Source organism: Alosa alosa, chromosome 22 (assembly GCF_017589495.1).
Source record: "Alosa alosa isolate M-15738 ecotype Scorff River chromosome 22, AALO_Geno_1.1, whole genome shotgun sequence".
Taxonomy (NCBI): domain Eukaryota; kingdom Metazoa; phylum Chordata; class Actinopteri; order Clupeiformes; family Clupeidae; genus Alosa; species Alosa alosa.
The window spans coordinates 16552415-16570694 of NC_063210.1; the positions used below are offsets into that span (position 1 = coordinate 16552415).

The following is an 18280-nucleotide window of genomic DNA, read 5'->3' on the forward strand; positions in this document are numbered from 1 at the left end:
TGTAAAAAGGCACTTCTGATGATAATGCCTTTTTGTAAGTCTCAAAAAAACTGGGTATTTCTGTTTTTTGAATGCTAAACAAATATTATTTCTGGACTCTATCTGTATTTCCCTGTTTATTATGTGCAAATCTTGTTGTTGTTATTTTTTGTTATGTAAGGATGACATATTTGTTATGTAGTTAAAGCCTACATTTATACTGTCTAGTGATGTTTGCAAATGTATGATTTACATGTGTGTGTGTGTGTATGTGTGTGAGAGAGAGAGTGAGTAACTGAGTGAGTGAGTGGGAGAGAGAGAGAGAGCAGTTCACTCTCACCAACATCAATTGTAAACACAGTGAAGAAAAGAAGACTGGTCTGGCCTTACATTTTATGGTTCATTAGATGACCTGACCCCGCCAGGGGTGACTTCTTTTCTTGGAATATCATGAACATACAGAACAGAAGAGAAGACAGTTACATAATGTGGGGGTTGGATGCACCAGTGAACTCATTGTAGATTTTCCAGTAGGCTTTTTGACAGCCTTTGATTAACTTTGAATTACGGGCTCAGACTCACTCAAATATTAAATCTTATTGTAATCGATCCTATAGTTCAAAACCCACTTTGTGTACATTTTCTTTCTACTAAATACATTTCACATTCATCTTGGGATAAAGCGTGAAGTAGCCAGGTCTTTTTTTTTGCTGGGGATAGGTTGAATTCCAGGAAAGATACTATAAATCTGACTCAGCGCAGAGAAGGCGAGCACCAACCCCTCTCTTACGTAGTCGAAGTCTCCGTATCCAAGTCCGTAACTACAAACCTCATCAAACAACATGGCGCCAGCATGCAGCTGGCCTGCACATACGAACGCCAGAGCACTTTTTTCTATAGAACATTAGCGGACAAGTAACTATTGTAACGCAGCATCGCGTAGACTACACGAACGTTTTTCCTTCTTGTTGAACGACGACGGATTTCTCCTTTGAGCACACAGCATCCATATTAACTTTCAAGAAGGGCTACTTTGACTCACCTGCTTAAGCTTCTATAAAGAACACATCGTTCTGAATTTGCGTTTCTTGGACCGTTATGCATCACCCAAGCAGTGCCTTGGTGAAGTTCAAGTGAAGTGAGACTATTTCGTTCTCTGTAACGCGTACTCGTATACTTTTTAGGAAAGAAAATGCCAAGTGACTGCTTTCGGAATAAGACATTTGAAAGGACGAAATGCATCTAAACATGAGTGAGAACAACTCCCCAGTGGACGACAGGGAACGAGACAGGCTTCCGCCTATTTTTAATCATGTAAGTACAAAAATAGAAGGCCTTATTTGTTTTATGCAGTGCGTAATCGCAGTACATAAAGATGGACAACACGTTGTTTTTATTACTTCATTATATTGTCCCTGTATAACAAAACATCAAAGTATTTTTTTTTTCATCTGTCAAACCTTACTTAATTTCCATGTAATTTCCATAAGTTTAAAAAATAATCATATAGGCTAGGCTATTTGAACATAATGGTTAGGGTCACCAAATTTTCTTTTTTAATTTTATATGCATTAACATTTTAATTTATTTATTGTTAACTTAGTACAAAAACTTAAAGTTTTAGTAACGGTAATAAAGGATTACAAAAATAAATGGAAATGGAACATAAACAGGTTGACATGTAGCACTGCACTGCCAGTATTGAAGCCAAGCAGTGTCGTTCATTAGTTTGCTTTACCAAAGCTGTTGCCTATTATGTGAAGATGACTTCCAGTGGGTTGACAGAGCATCCTCATTGATGCAGTCTCTTTGGTCAGTTGCATCTTACTGATGTGGTTAATCTTGGCTTGAGGTTTAGCAGTTCTCTGAGTGTTGTAGCCTATTACCTGCAACCTTAAGGCAACTCCTCAGAACATCACAGAATCGCGCAAACTGATAGCAGAAGAGAGAAACTAGCCAAGTGGAAAATCCTTATGGCTTGCCATCGTAGTGATTTGTGTTTTCAATGACAGGGTTTGGAGCGTGGATCCAAGCAGCCGTGTGCCTCTTATGGAAACTTCTTCTCCTCCGTGAGTCAAAGGAGAGAAGCAGCCGGCCACGGGCTGTCTCTGCCGATCATCCTACCTGCCATTAGACACGGTAAGCTCCAGTGCAAAGATCTTCAGTCCACTCTTTGGAAGGTAGTCTGGGCATACACTGATATTGCTCTGATGTTGTTGGAAGAGTCGGCCTGGACTGAGTTCTCAAACTGTTCTCAAAAGGGGTTTGGGTGTTGTAGCCTCTGTGTTATTAGCTGTAATGACAAAATCACATTTGAGCAAACACACAGACCACCATATTATCCCCCCCACACACACACACAAACAGAGAGAGAGAGAGAGGGAGAGAGAGAAAGAGAGAGAGCAGACAAATTAACGGGTTCATTATTGCATCCAGACCTAGTGATTTATATAAAATGACACATTCTGAAATGAGATCATACTGATGACTCAGGTTGGTATTTTTAGACTAAACTACATTCTTTGGGGTTGTATGGCCTGGTCAGTCCACATTTCAGCTTCAAGTTGTAATCATGAAATTAAACTGTCAATGTTCATAACTCTGCTATAACATAATGACAGACCAGCAACAACAATAAAAAATACATTAGAATAATGATGTCAGAGTTTTCGTTTAACCTTCGAATATGCACGTTTGCTAAGGTGCCTCTTTGAATTAGTGACACTTATATTAAGCACAATCAATATGTAACCTATTGATTTGTTTTCTTATTTTCACTGTTAAATATTTCTCTTTGGGGGGAAATGCATTCAGAACGCAAATTCATCGCTCCGTTTAGTGTGCTTTGTGGAATCCTCAATTCAAACCCTGGAAGACTTTTTAAGAAAAGTCAATTAGATGGAGATTGGGATGTTGAACTCAGTTTGCTTTGATGAATAAATGCTCAGTGATGCTGATATCTTGATAGGCTAGAAGAGTATACATTTCTAGGACAGCGTATAATCTCTATCAATGTTTGGAAATTAGTGAAAAAAAATCAGTCATGCTTGTATAATCCTTAAATACAAAATAGACGTAGGCACCGACCTTTTCCTCTAGAAATTATGTATTGCTGAATGTCATTGAATTTCAAAGGAAGGCCTTACACTCTGCTTTGAATTAATGAACACTTCAAGATGTGCTCTGCCTTTTCGGGTGCGTCGACATCAAAAGATGTAGTCAGACACTTAAGCAGCAATGGCTTCTACAGATGTGTTGTAGAACAGAGTGCTGATCAGTACCAGCCTCTCCTCAAGCAAAGGACATTGTTCCTGCTGTCACGATGTCACTGAAAGGATTAGAAGCTGAATAGGTTGTGTGCGATCCAGCTGGGATTCAAACACATCCTAACTAGTGTGGTTTCCATTGCCTCATGGCTAAAATATCAATGCCTCATAAGCGAAACAAATTATTTTTAATTACTTTCAAAAATCAGCTTGCCTCTAATCTCAAAGATTATGCTGCTGCAGAACTTCAGTGCCTTGGATCAATAAATACAAACAGATACAACTTGGATCAATAAATACATTAGAAATTAAGCAGTAACCGAACAACAGAGCTCGAAGTCATGCATGCTATTATGACAGCTGACTGGAACGGATGTGGTCCTGGTGTGATGCCAGATCTGGGCCAAATCTGAGGAACAACAATAGAACCACCAGATCACCACCTTGTCCAAGGACATCCAGCTGCTTTCATTGTATCCAACCAGTAGTCAATCAGAAATGTTCTTAAATGGTTTGTTGTGTGGTCTATTTATTTTATGGTTTAGGTTTCTTAAATTCCACACTTCTGGTTGTGTTGATTGTCATTTCAGTCCACGTTTGACTTTCCTTAGTGCAACTTGTAAAGCACACTGGGTCACCCTTCATGTGCAGATTTTACAGGTGAATCCAATTAATACGCAAATGGCTTGAATTCTGTTTTGTTGTTTTCTCCTGCATGCGGGACTGGTTATTCTTGCTCCACTGGACTGTTTTTGTTGACTGCCGCACCAGAGAAGACCCAGAACTGTTTTATAACCCTTGGCGCAGCTCAACGTCAACGTGAATTACTGCATCAAATAATATAATTTAATATGATTTGGTGCAAAAATAATATTATATTTGTTATAGTTATTTGATTCGTAATTTTCAACCACGTTTTTCTCAAATGTACAAGTGGACCTTGTTACAATAATTCTCAGTTGATGAAGTTGCAAGCTAAAAAAGTGGTTTCTTAACTTGCCTAGCAGTGATGAATATTGTTCTCTCCCTGAACTCTGCCCCCACACACAGTCAGCCTGATTGGCAGTTACTGGTGATTACTGGGTACTAGCAGTTGTTCGCAGATTACAAGAATCATTGGTGGGCCTCGTGACATTTTTTCTTTTTTTTAAAGAAGCAAAGTTGTTATTGGGATGATGATAATTGTCCCCAATTGTGCCCAGACACAAGGTCACTTGAAAGATTTTCCTCCCAATTATGTGTAGTTAATGTACGGTTTCGTCTGGGCTTACCTAAATACGCCCCCTTCCCCTTGGATTACGCCATGTAAACACAAGTTTTCAGATTGACCTCTAAAAAGCTTTTGATGTTGCTTTGAAGTTGTTCTCTTTTGTTGTCATGGGCCATATGACATCATGCCGGTCATAGTTAATTTCTAGTGAAACTTTCATTATGCCTGTTTAAAAGGAGGCCCAAGTGTATATACTCTTTTGATCCCGTGAGGGAAATTTGGTCTCTGCATTTATCCCAATCCATGAATTAGTGAAACACACTCAGCACACAGTGAGGTGAAGAACACACTAAACCCGGCGCAGTGAGCTGCCTGCAACAACAGCGGCGCTCGGGGAGGGGTTAGGTGCCTTGCTCAAGGGCACTTCAGCCGTGCCTACTGGTCGGGGTTCGAACCGGCAACCCTCCGGTTACAAGTCCGAAGCGCTAACCAGTAGGCCACGGCTGCCACAGTGGGTTTGCATAACAGTGGTAAATGATGTTGGAATTGGTGATGTTGGAACTGGCGTTCTGTGAAATTAAAGGAAAGTTCTGAATGCATTTTCAATGTGTACAACAGCATCTACTGTACATCTCCATATGTTCCTGTAGCTCACCTGACAGAGCAAGGTGCTAACACCGGTGCCTGGAATAGATGATGGATGGTGTACACTCAGTCAAAAGTGGGGCCAATTTTAAACCAATTTCACCAAGATTTAACCAATTTTGGTCAATTATGGCTGGTCTGACTTTCTGTTTACCACACATACCACAAAAAACCTCACTGGGCAGACTCTGGCTGCAACCTTGCCAGTAGAGCAGACCTATTTTGGCTTCGTTTCTGCAGGACGTAAGTGCATGGGCCCAGGCTTTCCATTGTTGTTTTACTATCCTTGCTCTACACCAACGTCATGGGTTCAGTTCCCACCGGAGCACACGTGCTTATTAAAGCGCATATGTGAGTCACTTTGGCCAAAGGTGTCTGCTGACTCACCATATATGATGACTCACCATAGATATTGATATGGCCACTGATTGCCCAGCGCTGTAATATATTGACACATTTTCTGTTTGTGTGTGTGTGTTTGTGTGTGTGTGTGTGTGTGTGTGTGTGTGTGTGTGTTTTTTGTCTTGTTACGGGGGGACAGTGAGAGAACTCCCTCCGATCTGTACGGGCGTCAAACAGAAGCACCGCATCTCCCTGGACATTCTGCCCCCTGAAGTTAAAGCCCGCTTCGCCTGCGACCCCATCATCCCCCTGCGCACCAAAACTACCAAAGACTTTCAGTGAGTGATGACCATCGATGATCTGTTGTTGCTATTGAGCAGCCTGTAGATATACTGTTCATGTCATGTGTAGCCTGCTTCATGGTCAACATTTCTACGTGTAGAAGTGTAGAAGTTTTGAACTTAAACTTCACAAATGTTTTGTTTCTGCCTTTCTGTAAGAGTAGGATTGTGTTGAAATTGATATTGCACCCATATCGGATTTCTTTTTTAATTGATTCATTTACTTTTCAGTGTGTTCGGTGACACTCTTTGTCACATTAAGAGTCCCTGAAGACTCAGCGATGCTCATGTCCTTTTTCTGCTGTCGTTGCAGGGAAGACATAGAGAAGGCCACCCTCTCAGGTGACTGGAGGCACATCCATGATTTTTACTTGACCACGTTCGACTCCTTTTTGGAACTCAACGCAGCCTTTAAGGTTTGGCATCACATCTGTGTTTCCATTCTGCAGATTCACCTGATAGGGCAGAGCCAACACCAGCACCAAGTGTGTGTGTGTGTGTGTGTGTGTGTGTGTGTGTGTGTGTGTGTGTGTGTGTGTGTGTGTGTGTGTGTGTGTGTGTGTATGTCTGTGTAATGTATGAACATTCAGTGTGTGTGTGTGTGTGTGTGTGTGTGTGTGTGTGTGTGTGTGTGTGTGTGTGTGTGTGTGTGTGTGTAATGTATGAACGAACATTCAGTATGTGTGTGTGTGTGTGTGTGTGTGTGTGTGTATGAATGAACATTCAGTATGTGTGTGTGTGTGTGTGTGTGTGTGTGTGTGTGTGTCTCTGTATGTTGTATCCAGGTTCGAGTCCAACCATGGGTCATTTCCTCACGGGTCATCAACCCACCCCATCTCTCTCTCCCACTCGCTTCCTGTCAGCCTCTTCACTATACAGTATAATAAAAGGCAAAAAGTATATTTTTAAAAAATGCCAATAACTATGATTTATGATCACACACACAGAAAATATAGTATAGAGAGACACACATAGTATGTTCACACACACACACACACACACACACACACACACACACACACACACACACACAGAAGTCACAACAATGGTCATTCAGAAGCAGTGGACTTGGGCTGCTGTGTTCGTGTGTTTACCTTTTTATACCTGAGGGAAAAAAATACAAAAAGAAAAGAAAAGAGAGCCATGGTTTGTGGAGCTGGAGAGAGGGGGAAACCGACGGGCACTTGCAAGTTCCCAAATGAATGAATGGCCTCTTTCAGTATGCTGCAAATAAGAGCACCTGTGCCCGACCATGCCCTATAGAAGGTGCTATTCAGAAGACACAGGGGCAGCAGACCTTTCGGGGTCTGGTTGGTTGATTTTTCTTTCCCACTCTCCCCTCCCCTCCTCACTCCTTCCACCCCCCCTCCTTAGCTGTAGCTGGAGTAGACAGAGAGCACATTGCACATACATCGTAGCGAGTGTCATTTCAGTGAAGTAATGAACACTTTTCTCTGACTTGACATTCAGAGAAGTTACTTACTCACCTCACACAGTCACTGCTGTGTAAGGGCTTAGAAGGGCTTGGGGGGGGGGAATGAGTCATTTTCAAAGGCTGTTTTTGCCATTGCACAATAAAGAAACTGGAGCCTCTGCTGCCGCTACCTGGTCCAGATATTAATATGGCTTCTTTTCTACCAGGCAATGATGATTGGCTGAGCGTTTGGCCAATATCCGTCTCATCTGTTTCAATCATCTCTCTCTCCCTCTCTCTCTCTCTCTCTCTCTCTCTCTTTCTCTCTCTCTTTCTTTCTCTCTCTCTCTCTCTAGCGCCTGCAGTGGTTTCTTTGGTGGCCCAGCATATACTAGGAAGCACAATAGGGAATTGTTATGAATTGGACTCATTATACAGTCTTGTCAGTAAAAAAGAAGGTTGAAACACATGCTCCCTTTTCTCTCTCTCTCTCTCTCTCTCTCTCCCACTTTCTCTTATTCACTCTTTCTCCCACTTTCTCTCATAAACTCTCTCTCTCTCTCTCTCTCTCTCTCTCTCTTTCCTGTTTTTCAGAAAGAGGCGAACGCTCCATTTAACACAACCGAAGACTCAGGAATTAACACCAAATTTGTCAACGCTGTTTACGACGCCATACTCCATACAGTACGTTCCCAAAGCAATTTCTCTCACGCGGACATATTTCATGGCTCCAAGTCGACTTGTTTTCTTTTATAGTGCCAGTAATTGCCACAACTTCCCGATAAAGTTGTTTCTGTTTTTTATTTTATTTTACAGCCTCCAGAAACGCAGAAGGCCGTATTAAAAGGCATCATTAATAGCTTATTGAAGGAATGGAAAGGGTGAGTGACTCTTTTTGACTTTGGAGACACGTGTCCGTGTTTTGATCCTCATCAATGTGTTGTCTTGGTTTAAACAAAAATGGAAGAGAACACCAATTAGTGCCCAGAATGGTCTCTCTCTCTCTCTCTCTTTCAGGCCCTGGCATTGTGCATATAGGGAACACCACTGTGTAGGATTTTTTCTTGAATGTTGTTTCTTTGTTTGTGAAAGTTGCATAAGTTTGACTGTTGTCTCACCAGGCCGCGGACAAAAGACGACCTGCGGGCCTATTTTGTACTTATTCAGGTAAGCAGCTGCATCTCATTCATTTATACAAAGCCCACCTTTGTGTTCAGGACACGTAATGTCTTGTTTGTTTGTTTACCCTTTCATTATTTACCCCAGTGATTACTCCTACAAGCAACCTCCTTAACAACCCCCCCCCCCCCCCCTGCTTTTTCTCTTTCCCCTGAGAAGTATAGTAGTCTCCTGACTTCACCAGATAGCCACCTTAATGCTCCAAATAACCCTGTTGCGTAACCATGCCAACATATGGAACGTTTCAGTAATAGGCGGCAATTTCCTCTGTGAGAAGAGAAGGGGAGGAGAGGAGAAGGGGAGGAGAGGAGAAGAAGGGGAAGGGAGGAGAGGAGAGGAGAGGTCAGAATAGAGGTGGTGGAGGTGGGGTTGCTTATCATTATGCAAGGGCTCAGGGGTGGTGCCGTGGAGTAAACAGCAGTACATGTGAAACAGTCTTACTAATCTGCCCCAGAAAGGTCCCCTTTGTGGACGAAGATGGGGGTGGGGGGTTGGAGTAGAGGTGAAGAGGAGGGAAGTGGACAGGCAGTGAAATACAGAGAGATAGAGAGAGAGAGAGAGAGAGAGAGAGAGAGAGAGAGAGGGAGAAGAGAATAAGAAGAAGATGTTCCTGTTATGTTTGTGGGAGTTGGGAGTGAATGTAGAAAGGCAGATGTGTGCTCAGTGTGTGAAAGAGAAATATGAGAGAGAGACAGAGAGAGAGAGAGAGAGAGAGAGAGGGACTAAGAGAGAGAGACTTTGGCAACTCTGTTCTCATACAGTCATGCTAATGAAGCAACTTTAAATTTGAGACTGAAAAAGTAGAAGTAATCCAATCCAAATGAGTAGAAGATTTTTTTACCCCCAAATCCCCCCCCAACACACACACACACACCCTCCCCTTATTCACACATGGCCCATTGACTCCCGTCTGGGTGGTTGCCGGCGGCAGCGCTCTGTCGTTGAGGCCGATGTAACACCACCCCTCTGTTTACTTCATACATGACCAACCAAAGACCTGGCAACACCGCCGGCCAAATATGGACGGGCCACCATGCTGGAGTCTGGGAGGGCCTGAAAAGAGAGAGAGAGAGAGAGAGAGAGAGAGAGAGAGAGAGAGAGAGAGAGAGAAAAGAGAGAGAGAGAGAGTTGGAGAAGGAGAGGTGGAGAGAGAGTTGGAGGAGGGGAGGAGAGAGAGATGTGGAGAATGAGAGAGGGAGAGAGAGTTGGAGGAGGAGGAGAGAGAGGGAGAGATGTGGAGAAGGAGAGAGAGGGAAGGAGAGATGGAGGGTGAAAGAGAGCTTTCTTTTTCTCTTTCTTTTACTTTTTCATCTACCCTCACCATGTCTGTCTGTCTTCTCTTGCATGTGACTTTCTTCTATTGGTTGTGAATTTCTGAATATTCTCTCTCTCTCTTATCTCACTCTCAGATCATGGCCAGCACCAGATTCATCCCTCCTTCTCTCCCTCTCTTCCCCCTCTCTCTCTGTCCTCCTTCTCTCCCTCTCTATCCCCCTCTCTCTCCTCCCCAGTCATATTGGTGCTCCTCTTGTCTGTCTGTGAAGGAGGCTTAAGGTGCTTAAGTGGCTTAGACACTCCAAGCGCTGTGGTTTTGGCCTGTGTGTTTTCACTGTTGGGGTTCACGTTCAGACCGCCTCCATCCCCAGGCTCCTGCTGGTGGGTTTTGTGACCTACATTTTTCTGGAGCGACAGACAGACGCAGCCGATGAGAGAGTCCAGGGGCAATTATCTGCTGCCCCGACAGTGTCAGTCAGCCCTAGAGCCTTGGGTTGTTTGCCTTTTAAAACACACACACATTCACAGACGTACACACTCGCAGGACAAACACTGACACATACACATACACACACACACACACACACACAAACCTGCGCCACTGCACTAGCGTGTCTACGCATACACACACACACACACACACACACACACATGCACACACGTATACACAGACATAGACACACATACACATACACATACACACTCACTAAAACACACACACACACACACTCACTAAAACACACACACACACTCACTAAAACACAGCTACACACAGATACACACAAGGCAGCAGCGGGAATGGATGAGGTCATGCTGGAGTGGTAACGCTGGTTTCCGTGGTGATGCCAGCCTTTATTAGAAGTCAGACGTCGTGTGCTCTCGCTCTCCTGACCAAACATTATATTTCCTTTTCCCTCTCTCTCAATCCCTCTCTTTCTCGCTCTCTCTCTCTTGCTCCTCTCAATCCCTCTCTTTCTCTCTCTCTCTCTCTTGCTCCCTCTCAATCCTTCCCTTTTCCTCTCACTCTCATCCCTCTCTCTCCTCCCCCCCTCTCCCTCTTTTTCTCTCTTTTCCTCTCCTCGTCTGTTTTTCTTCCCTCGTCTCAGTGATGTGTTTGTAATGGCCTGTGTCTCAGTACCAGCACAGCCATACATGTCATCTCTGCACACTCACACACTTAGACAGGCAGGGCAGAAAAGCCCTAGAAGTAGGCTAATATTATTTCCTCATTTCAACCTACTTTTTCTCTCTTAATGGTATATGATATGGTATGGTGCTGTGGTATATATATATATAAATACAATTTTACTTCTGTCTTTGTTAGAGCACGATATACTATATCATTATGGCAGTGCCACACATTATTTTTAAAGCAGATCAAAGGCAATCACAGAAACTCTATTTCATCTGTCCCGTAGCGCATGTAAAGATGACCTGGCTTCTGATTTTTGTGGCAGAACCCACAGGATATCCAGACAGCCACATCAAACTTGTTAACGCTGCACACTTACTGAGGCACAACAGAATAATGATTGCTTTCATCTTTTTTTTCTTACATTTGTTTTGGCCAGTTGTGTTTAATGACACAAGTCTGTCTCTCTCTCGGTCGGTTCTTTTTCCACAGAACCCACAGTACACCAGCACAGCTACGTACGTCATCTTCGCACACTTACTGAGAAAGATCAGCAGCCTTGCAGAAGCCGACCACCATTTCCTTCTGCACTGGTTTAAGAAGTAAGTCTGGCAGGGCTACGCTCCTCCCTGCCTCCCTTATTCCCTCTCCTCCTCTGTGTTAAATGTGACTCTCCTCTCATTTTGAAACCTCCACTCACCCACTCACTCACTCACTCACTCAATCACTCCCACTCCTCCTTGCTCACTCCTCACTCACTCCACGCTCGCTTCACTTGCTCATTCACTCACTCACTCACTCCACTCCACTCACTCACTCACTTACCTCATCGCTCACTCACTCCCAACAATCACTCACTCACTCACTCATTCGCTCACTCGCTCACTCACTCGCTCCTCACTCCTCCTCACTCAATCACTCACTCACTCACTCACTCACTCACTCACCCACTTATCCAATCACTCATTCACTCACTCACTCATTCACTCACTCACCCACTTACTCACTCTCACTCATTCATGCAGGCACTAACTCACAGGGTCTTTTTGAAACTACCTGCTCCCTCTCCCTACCCTCTTCAGCTTATGATGTAATTAAAACATCATACCTCAAAGACATGAAGACTGAAACAGAACATGGAAGATTGGAAAGAAGTAGACCTTTGTAATGTAAACATGGGTTGGTCGACATATTATAGCGTATTTAAAACCTACCATATATAAAAACATGACATGCAGCTCCACACACCTAATAATGAAAGGAGGAAAGGGGGACAACATTCTCTATTTGTTTTAAGTATTTATTTTGTTTGTTATTTTTGAAAACGACTCTGACGTTAAGTTCTTTTTTCTGTCGGGCATTCCAAAGTGCAACACTGTATCATCCCCTACCCTCTACAGCCATGAGGGTCACCATAAAATTAAGTTTATCGACTCACTCAGACACTCACTCACTCACTCACTGATTTACTCACCCACTTGTTTGTCCATTCATTCATTCATTCATTCATTCATTCATTCATTCATTCACCTACCCATTCACTCACTCACTATCTTGTTCGCTCATTCTCACATTCTAATGCCCTGCTCACTCATATATTACTCATATATTATCTGTTCTAAAGCAACATACACATAGCTGGTGATTCGCCCATGACTTGTCGCCTCAGCGTTTTCAGGTGACATCTTGTGTGTAATCATTGAATTATATTTACATTCCATGGTCTCTCATTGCTTGTCTCTTGCAGTTTAAATAGGGCTCACAATAAGGGCTACTCTAACCTCCGTGTCTCACTTGTTGTTACATGTACATCCTTTTCACAGATTTACGTTCTAAGTTATTCTGTAACCTCAACATTGTCTCTCCCTCACTCCTGTTCACTTATAAATGGTTGTTGTATTTGTTCCTTATTGGCGCTGTCATTCGTTCACTTGGTTTTTGTATTCGTTCTTTATTGTGCCTGTCACTGTTCACTTGGTTTTTTTTGATTCCTTCTGGTTCTGTCATTGGCTCTGTTTGTTGAAGTGGACCAGTTGTGTCTGGAGATGTAAAGTGACGTTATGGTGGCTCTGAGTGTCTCCTTTGGCACGTGTGACATGATGGAACACAAGAGATCGTCTTGTTGTCACAGCAAAGGCCAGTGTGCTCTCTCGCTCTATGTCGATTTCCGCACGCACACACACACACACACACACACACACACACACACACACACACACACACACACACTCTTAGAGGAAAAGGAAGAGTCTGGAGCCCTGTTAATCCCACTTCAAACCCGGGACAGCCACTCGGGAGTGGAGCGCCTTCCTCCCAAACATACGGTCCCGATGACACTTAAGCCCGAACGGATGACTCCGTTCCTGATTGTCCCCCAGAGAGCCTGGACGTGGTGGAGGGTTTCATGGGAGGCGTCGCCGTCACGACACAAGCCGCCCTCTGCATGCTTTCCAGCCAAACCAACAACGAGTGTGTGTGTGTGTGTGTGTGTGTGTGTGTGTGTGGTATGTGGTGAGTATGTATGTGGTGTGTGTGTGTAGTGTTTGTGTGTAGTGTGTGTGTGTGAGAGAGTGTATATGTGTATTGGTGTGAGTGTGACTGTGTGGACAGAGATGGATGGATGGGTGGGACGGGTGGATGGTGGGGCGCGGTTGTGTGTGTGTGTGTGTATGTGTGTGTGTGTGTGTGTGTGTGTGTGTGTGTGTGTTTTGTATGAGGTTGGGCTGAGGCTTAGGATGACGTGATCTCGACACTACACACGCATTGTTTAAACATCTCCATTACATCTGTGCAAAGCTATGTCTGTCTCGCTGTGTGAAGAACATAGCTTAGACACACACATGCACACACACACACACACACACACACACACACACACACACACACACTCAAAGAAATACTTGAATAGCCCACACTGTAAATGGATGGCTGTCAGGCGGGCTAGACAGAGCAGGCCCAGCTGGCGTTTCTCTGTGTGTGTGTGTGTGTGTGTGTGTGTGTGTGTGTGTGTGTGTGTGTGTGTGTGTGTGTGTGTGTGTGTGTGGTTGGAGGGGGAGTGTGAGTGTTTGTCCTTATCTATCTGTGTTTGTGTGGCTGTCTTTCTGTGTTTGTGTCTATGACAAATATGTCTGATGTGTTTGTGTGTGAGAGGGAGAGAGAGAGAGGGATAGAAAGAGAGGGAAACTGGATGGAAAGCATGAAAAAAGATGTGAGAGAGAAAAGAGAGAGAGAGAAGAGAGTATAAGGTGTGTGTGTGTGTGTGTGTGTGTGTGTGTGTGTGTTTGTGTTGTCTTTACTGGTGTGTCTGGGGAGACTGTCATTCCCACAGGAGCACTCAGCACCATTGAAAGCAGCTGTGTGTGTGTGTGTGTGTATGCGTGTGTTTGTCCTGCATCCGAAGCTAACTATTATTCCCTTTGCACATGCACAATGCTGTCACATAGGTTAAGCCAGAGTTGTTGTTTTTTTTCCTTTACAGATTTTCAGATATCCGTACATAGAACAGCGATGCACCTGTACCAACCCTTAAAGGTGTACAGGAATGTTGGAAAATGAACGTTCCAAAGAATATCTAGGCTACTATATGTTCATTGAATTCAACATAGAATTTTAGAACCTTGATTTGTTGCGGAACGGAATCTTAAGTTAGAATGTTCAAAAACCCACGCCTTTAAAGCCCAATTCACACCAAAGATTCACAACGAGACAAAACCGTTGCAGAAAGGAGTTGTAGCGGTGTGAATTAGATGTTGCACGCCGTTGCAAACCGTCGCAAAGCATTCACCATGTCTAGTCCCAAACCTTTGGTGTGAATTGGGCTTAACCCTTAAAGGTGTAGATTTTTGAACATTCTAAGTTCCGCAACAATTGAAGGTTCTAAAATTCTATGTTAATTAAAGGTCCAGTATGTAGGAAATAATGGAAAATAAACTGTAACCATTCCAAAAATGATCACCATATGTTGTCAGAGAGTAAGGAAACACGATGAATTGAAGTAATGGCTTATTTGACAACATTACTCTAACCTGTAAAACCCCGTAAAACCCATGGAAAAAATGAGTTCTGGTAGGAATGTCTTAAATTTTCGTTTATGTTTTGAGCGATTAATTCTAGAATAAGCGTATTAATAATGGGCTAGCGTCCTCCTATTTGGGTTGCCAAATTAGCAAAGGCCAACTGTCAACAGCTGTCAGTTGTAGTCATGAGCATCCTCACGAGAGGCAGGCAAATTTCCAAAATTAAAACAATAAACAAATTAAGTGGACATGGGAGGAGCTTCCTGAGATGGTGGCGTCTTAGATCAAACGAAGAATATCAAGTGTGGACATGGGGAGGAGCTGGCCATATTTCTCCACAACAGGTAGGCCTAGCCTAGGCTAAACTTCATCTGCATCGCTAACTTCAGCTAAATATGTTACGTTGGTTAGAGAGGTATTTTTTGTTTTCACTGTTTCCGTAATGTGTAGCTGGGTCATGGTTGGAGAAACGTTAAAGCAGCTGCAGGTCAACTAACGTTAGCTAAGTCTTCATTACATCTGGCAACCCAGAAGAGGGCGTCTGGTAGTCTTGAGAACGTTCACCAGTGTTTTGATATTGGCCTGCAGAACGTTCGGTAACAATCCTACAAATCGCACCTTTAAATTCAATGAACCCAGATATTCTTTAGAACGTTCATTTCTCAACACACCAGTGTGATGGTACTCCTTTAAGGGTTAAGGGTTAAACTTAACATGCAGTAGCCACAGAGGGCTACATTGTGTCTACTGTATCTAAACCTTGCGTAACTATCTATCGATGTGTAGTGTATAGTGGGCTATACATGTATGTTATGTGGATAGTGGACTATTAGATGCAGGGCTATAAGTTCTCAGACACTGTGCCAGAGCTTAAGCATAGGCTGGGACTATTCATATTTGAAAATAAGATAGTATTTTATATAACAGATTCAAATATTTCTGATAACTTCAGGCACAGAAATGATCCTTGCCGTAAGCACTTTAGACATGTACATAAAGTGGACTGTCGTTGGTCCCCCTCCTTCCTCAGGCTCTCTCCGGAGCACTAGTGGACAGAGGGCTGTAGATAATATGTAAAGTGGACTGTCCATGCTCCTCCTCTTCCTCAGGCTCTCTCCGAAGCGCTTCAAGCAGCTGGTGGAGCGGCTGCAGCTCTTCATCAGCACGCGGCTCTTCCCCGCCCGGCCCGAGGAGCTGCCGCCCATGACCAAGTGCTCGTGGTGGATCCCCGCCGCCACCAAGGTCCTCTCCCTGCTCAGTGAGTCTCCCCTCATGGATTGCCTCTCAGCAACAGACCTGTTTCCTCTCTGCCAGCAGAAGTCCAGTTTTTAGAAACCTGTGGTTATTTTATATATTTATGTATTATTGTAGAAGACTAGGTTATATAGATGTTATGGACCCTTTCAAGAGAGTTCCATTATCAGCATCATAGTTGGCCCCACAAGACTTCCGTTTTAACATTCCATATGTTATCTTAATGCAGAGGAAGTAGATTGGGGCCCAAATAGAACGTTCAAGCATTGTTTTTGTTTTTATTGTTGAAAGGGTCTATAGAATGTATGTTGTATGTTTTTTTCATGAATCATTTATTATCGCTATTCATCACTGTTATTTTTATTATGAAATTATGGAACAGAAAAACTATTCTTCATTGTACTTTGCCATTTAATGATGAGTTGCCATCATTTTAGAAATGCTTAGTACTGTTGAGTCTTTCCTTTAAGTTCTTGGTGTAGAATTGCAGGTGTTTTAAAGAACAAGTTATTGGGTGGGTTGCACCAACAAGGATTAGGTAATAATAAATCTGGATTAATTTTAATCCTGTTGCTCAACTGCTTTAAACTTAGATTTAAATTTCAGTTAGGGATTCATTTTAAACCTGCTGAGGTGGTTTAAATTTCTGAAATGGCTGCATATATTAGATGGATTGAAGAAAATCGAGCCCCAGACAATCTCAACCCTGTGGAGTTTTATGATGATGAGGAATTTTGATGGAGGTACCGATTCAACAAGGAATCTGATTAAGATAATGTACACAATTAAACATGGAAGTGACCTGATTATCTTTAGGCTAGGTTTATAATGGATAAACCTTGATATAATCCAGGTTGAAACTTAATCATTATTTGTATAACCCACCAGTCAAGGTTTTAATCACAAATTAAATTTAAACCTACATGTAGATCCTTGATTAGGCCAAAACTAAGATTAATTTAATCCTTGTTGGTGCAACCCACCCAAAATACTCATTGTAGGCTCATAGTTAGATTCGATAGATATATAATATAAGTATAAGTATAAACATATAACCAAACTCTACTGAACAATAGAGAGAGTAGAAGATAAGAAAAATAACAAAACTAAATACTAAATATACTATATGAATTAAATAAAAAAATCCACAGTGTGCTTGAGGGTGATCAAGTATGAGACGCTTGCAGTGACCGCCGGGACAGCCTGTAGTTCTGTGTGCATGGTGAGGTGCTCAAGAGAGTGAGTGTCATAGTGAAGGTGCAAAAAGTAGTCCAACAGTAGTCCTGTAGTTCTGTGAACAGTAGTCCTGTAGTTCTGTGAACAGTAGTCCTGTAGTTCTCTTTTCTCGGAAGCTTCTGTTACCTTGAAGTTTTTCCTTCTACCTCTGTGTCTCCTTTTGTCTGGTTTGGTTCTGCAGAGATATTTAATGTCTGTGACAGATCTGACTAAACGGAGACGAAACTTTATAGCACAAAAGATCCATCAAATGATGAAGATCCTTTGGCTCGTCAGGAGTCTCTCTGTTTCAGTGCGATTCAAAACCAGAGAGGGACTAGCCAGACATTTGAGACAAATGTATCCCAGTTCTTTCTTCAGACTGACATTGAAGGCATTATGCTGTCATCTGTTCATATTTCAATTCCACCACAGAAATACGTCCCAAACAACAACTAACTTTTTTAGTTAAATCGTGCGGGAAACTATAAATAACGACTATCTAAAAAGGAGACAACCTCAGAAAAATATGTTATCTAAATCACAACAAGCATCATATAATCCTCCTGCCTGACTGACCTTTGACCCCTTTCTCTTCCTGTTATTAGACGCTGCCAACAGCATCGCCACTCCCCCCATCCTCCCTTTTACCGACTTTTACAACCTCACGCTGGACCACACCGACTTTATGGAGGACTATCGCACCTGGCAGACCCACGGCAACTCCAACCGGTAACCGCAACAGCAACAACAACAGACCATGCATGACCCACACATAAACTATCGCTGTCTGAGCCCTTTGGTAATTTTAACTGTTAGCCGTTATCTAAACCACTCCTATGAAAGCAGGCCCTCAGGTTCTATGGACAGCTTCTACTGGTTAAAATGTCTATACAAAATCATCACTCAAGGCACAGAGCTCTCTGTCTCTGTCTAACACCCCTCCATAAAGTACTATACATGGCAAACCTCCTTACTCCATTTGATAGCTTTGTCTGTTTAGAACACATGA

At 42.9% G+C, this 18280-nt stretch overlaps 1 protein-coding gene across 1 annotated transcript in view; it reads left to right on the forward strand.

The window, feature by feature from the left end:
- Window positions 1-826: 826 nt before the first annotated feature.
- hectd2 (HECT domain containing 2) overlaps window positions 827-18280 on the forward strand; it is a gene marked incomplete in the record, with an annotated part of 48617 nt that continues 31163 nt past the window's right edge. Inside the window, 10 exon segments of the mRNA XM_048233708.1 lie at window positions 827-1293; window positions 1992-2118; window positions 5642-5780; window positions 6097-6199; window positions 7792-7881; window positions 8014-8078; window positions 8319-8364; window positions 11276-11385; window positions 15909-16057; window positions 17877-18000. Of these exon segments, the coding sequence (XP_048089665.1) occupies window positions 1216-1293; window positions 1992-2118; window positions 5642-5780; window positions 6097-6199; window positions 7792-7881; window positions 8014-8078; window positions 8319-8364; window positions 11276-11385; window positions 15909-16057; window positions 17877-18000 (1031 nt within the window).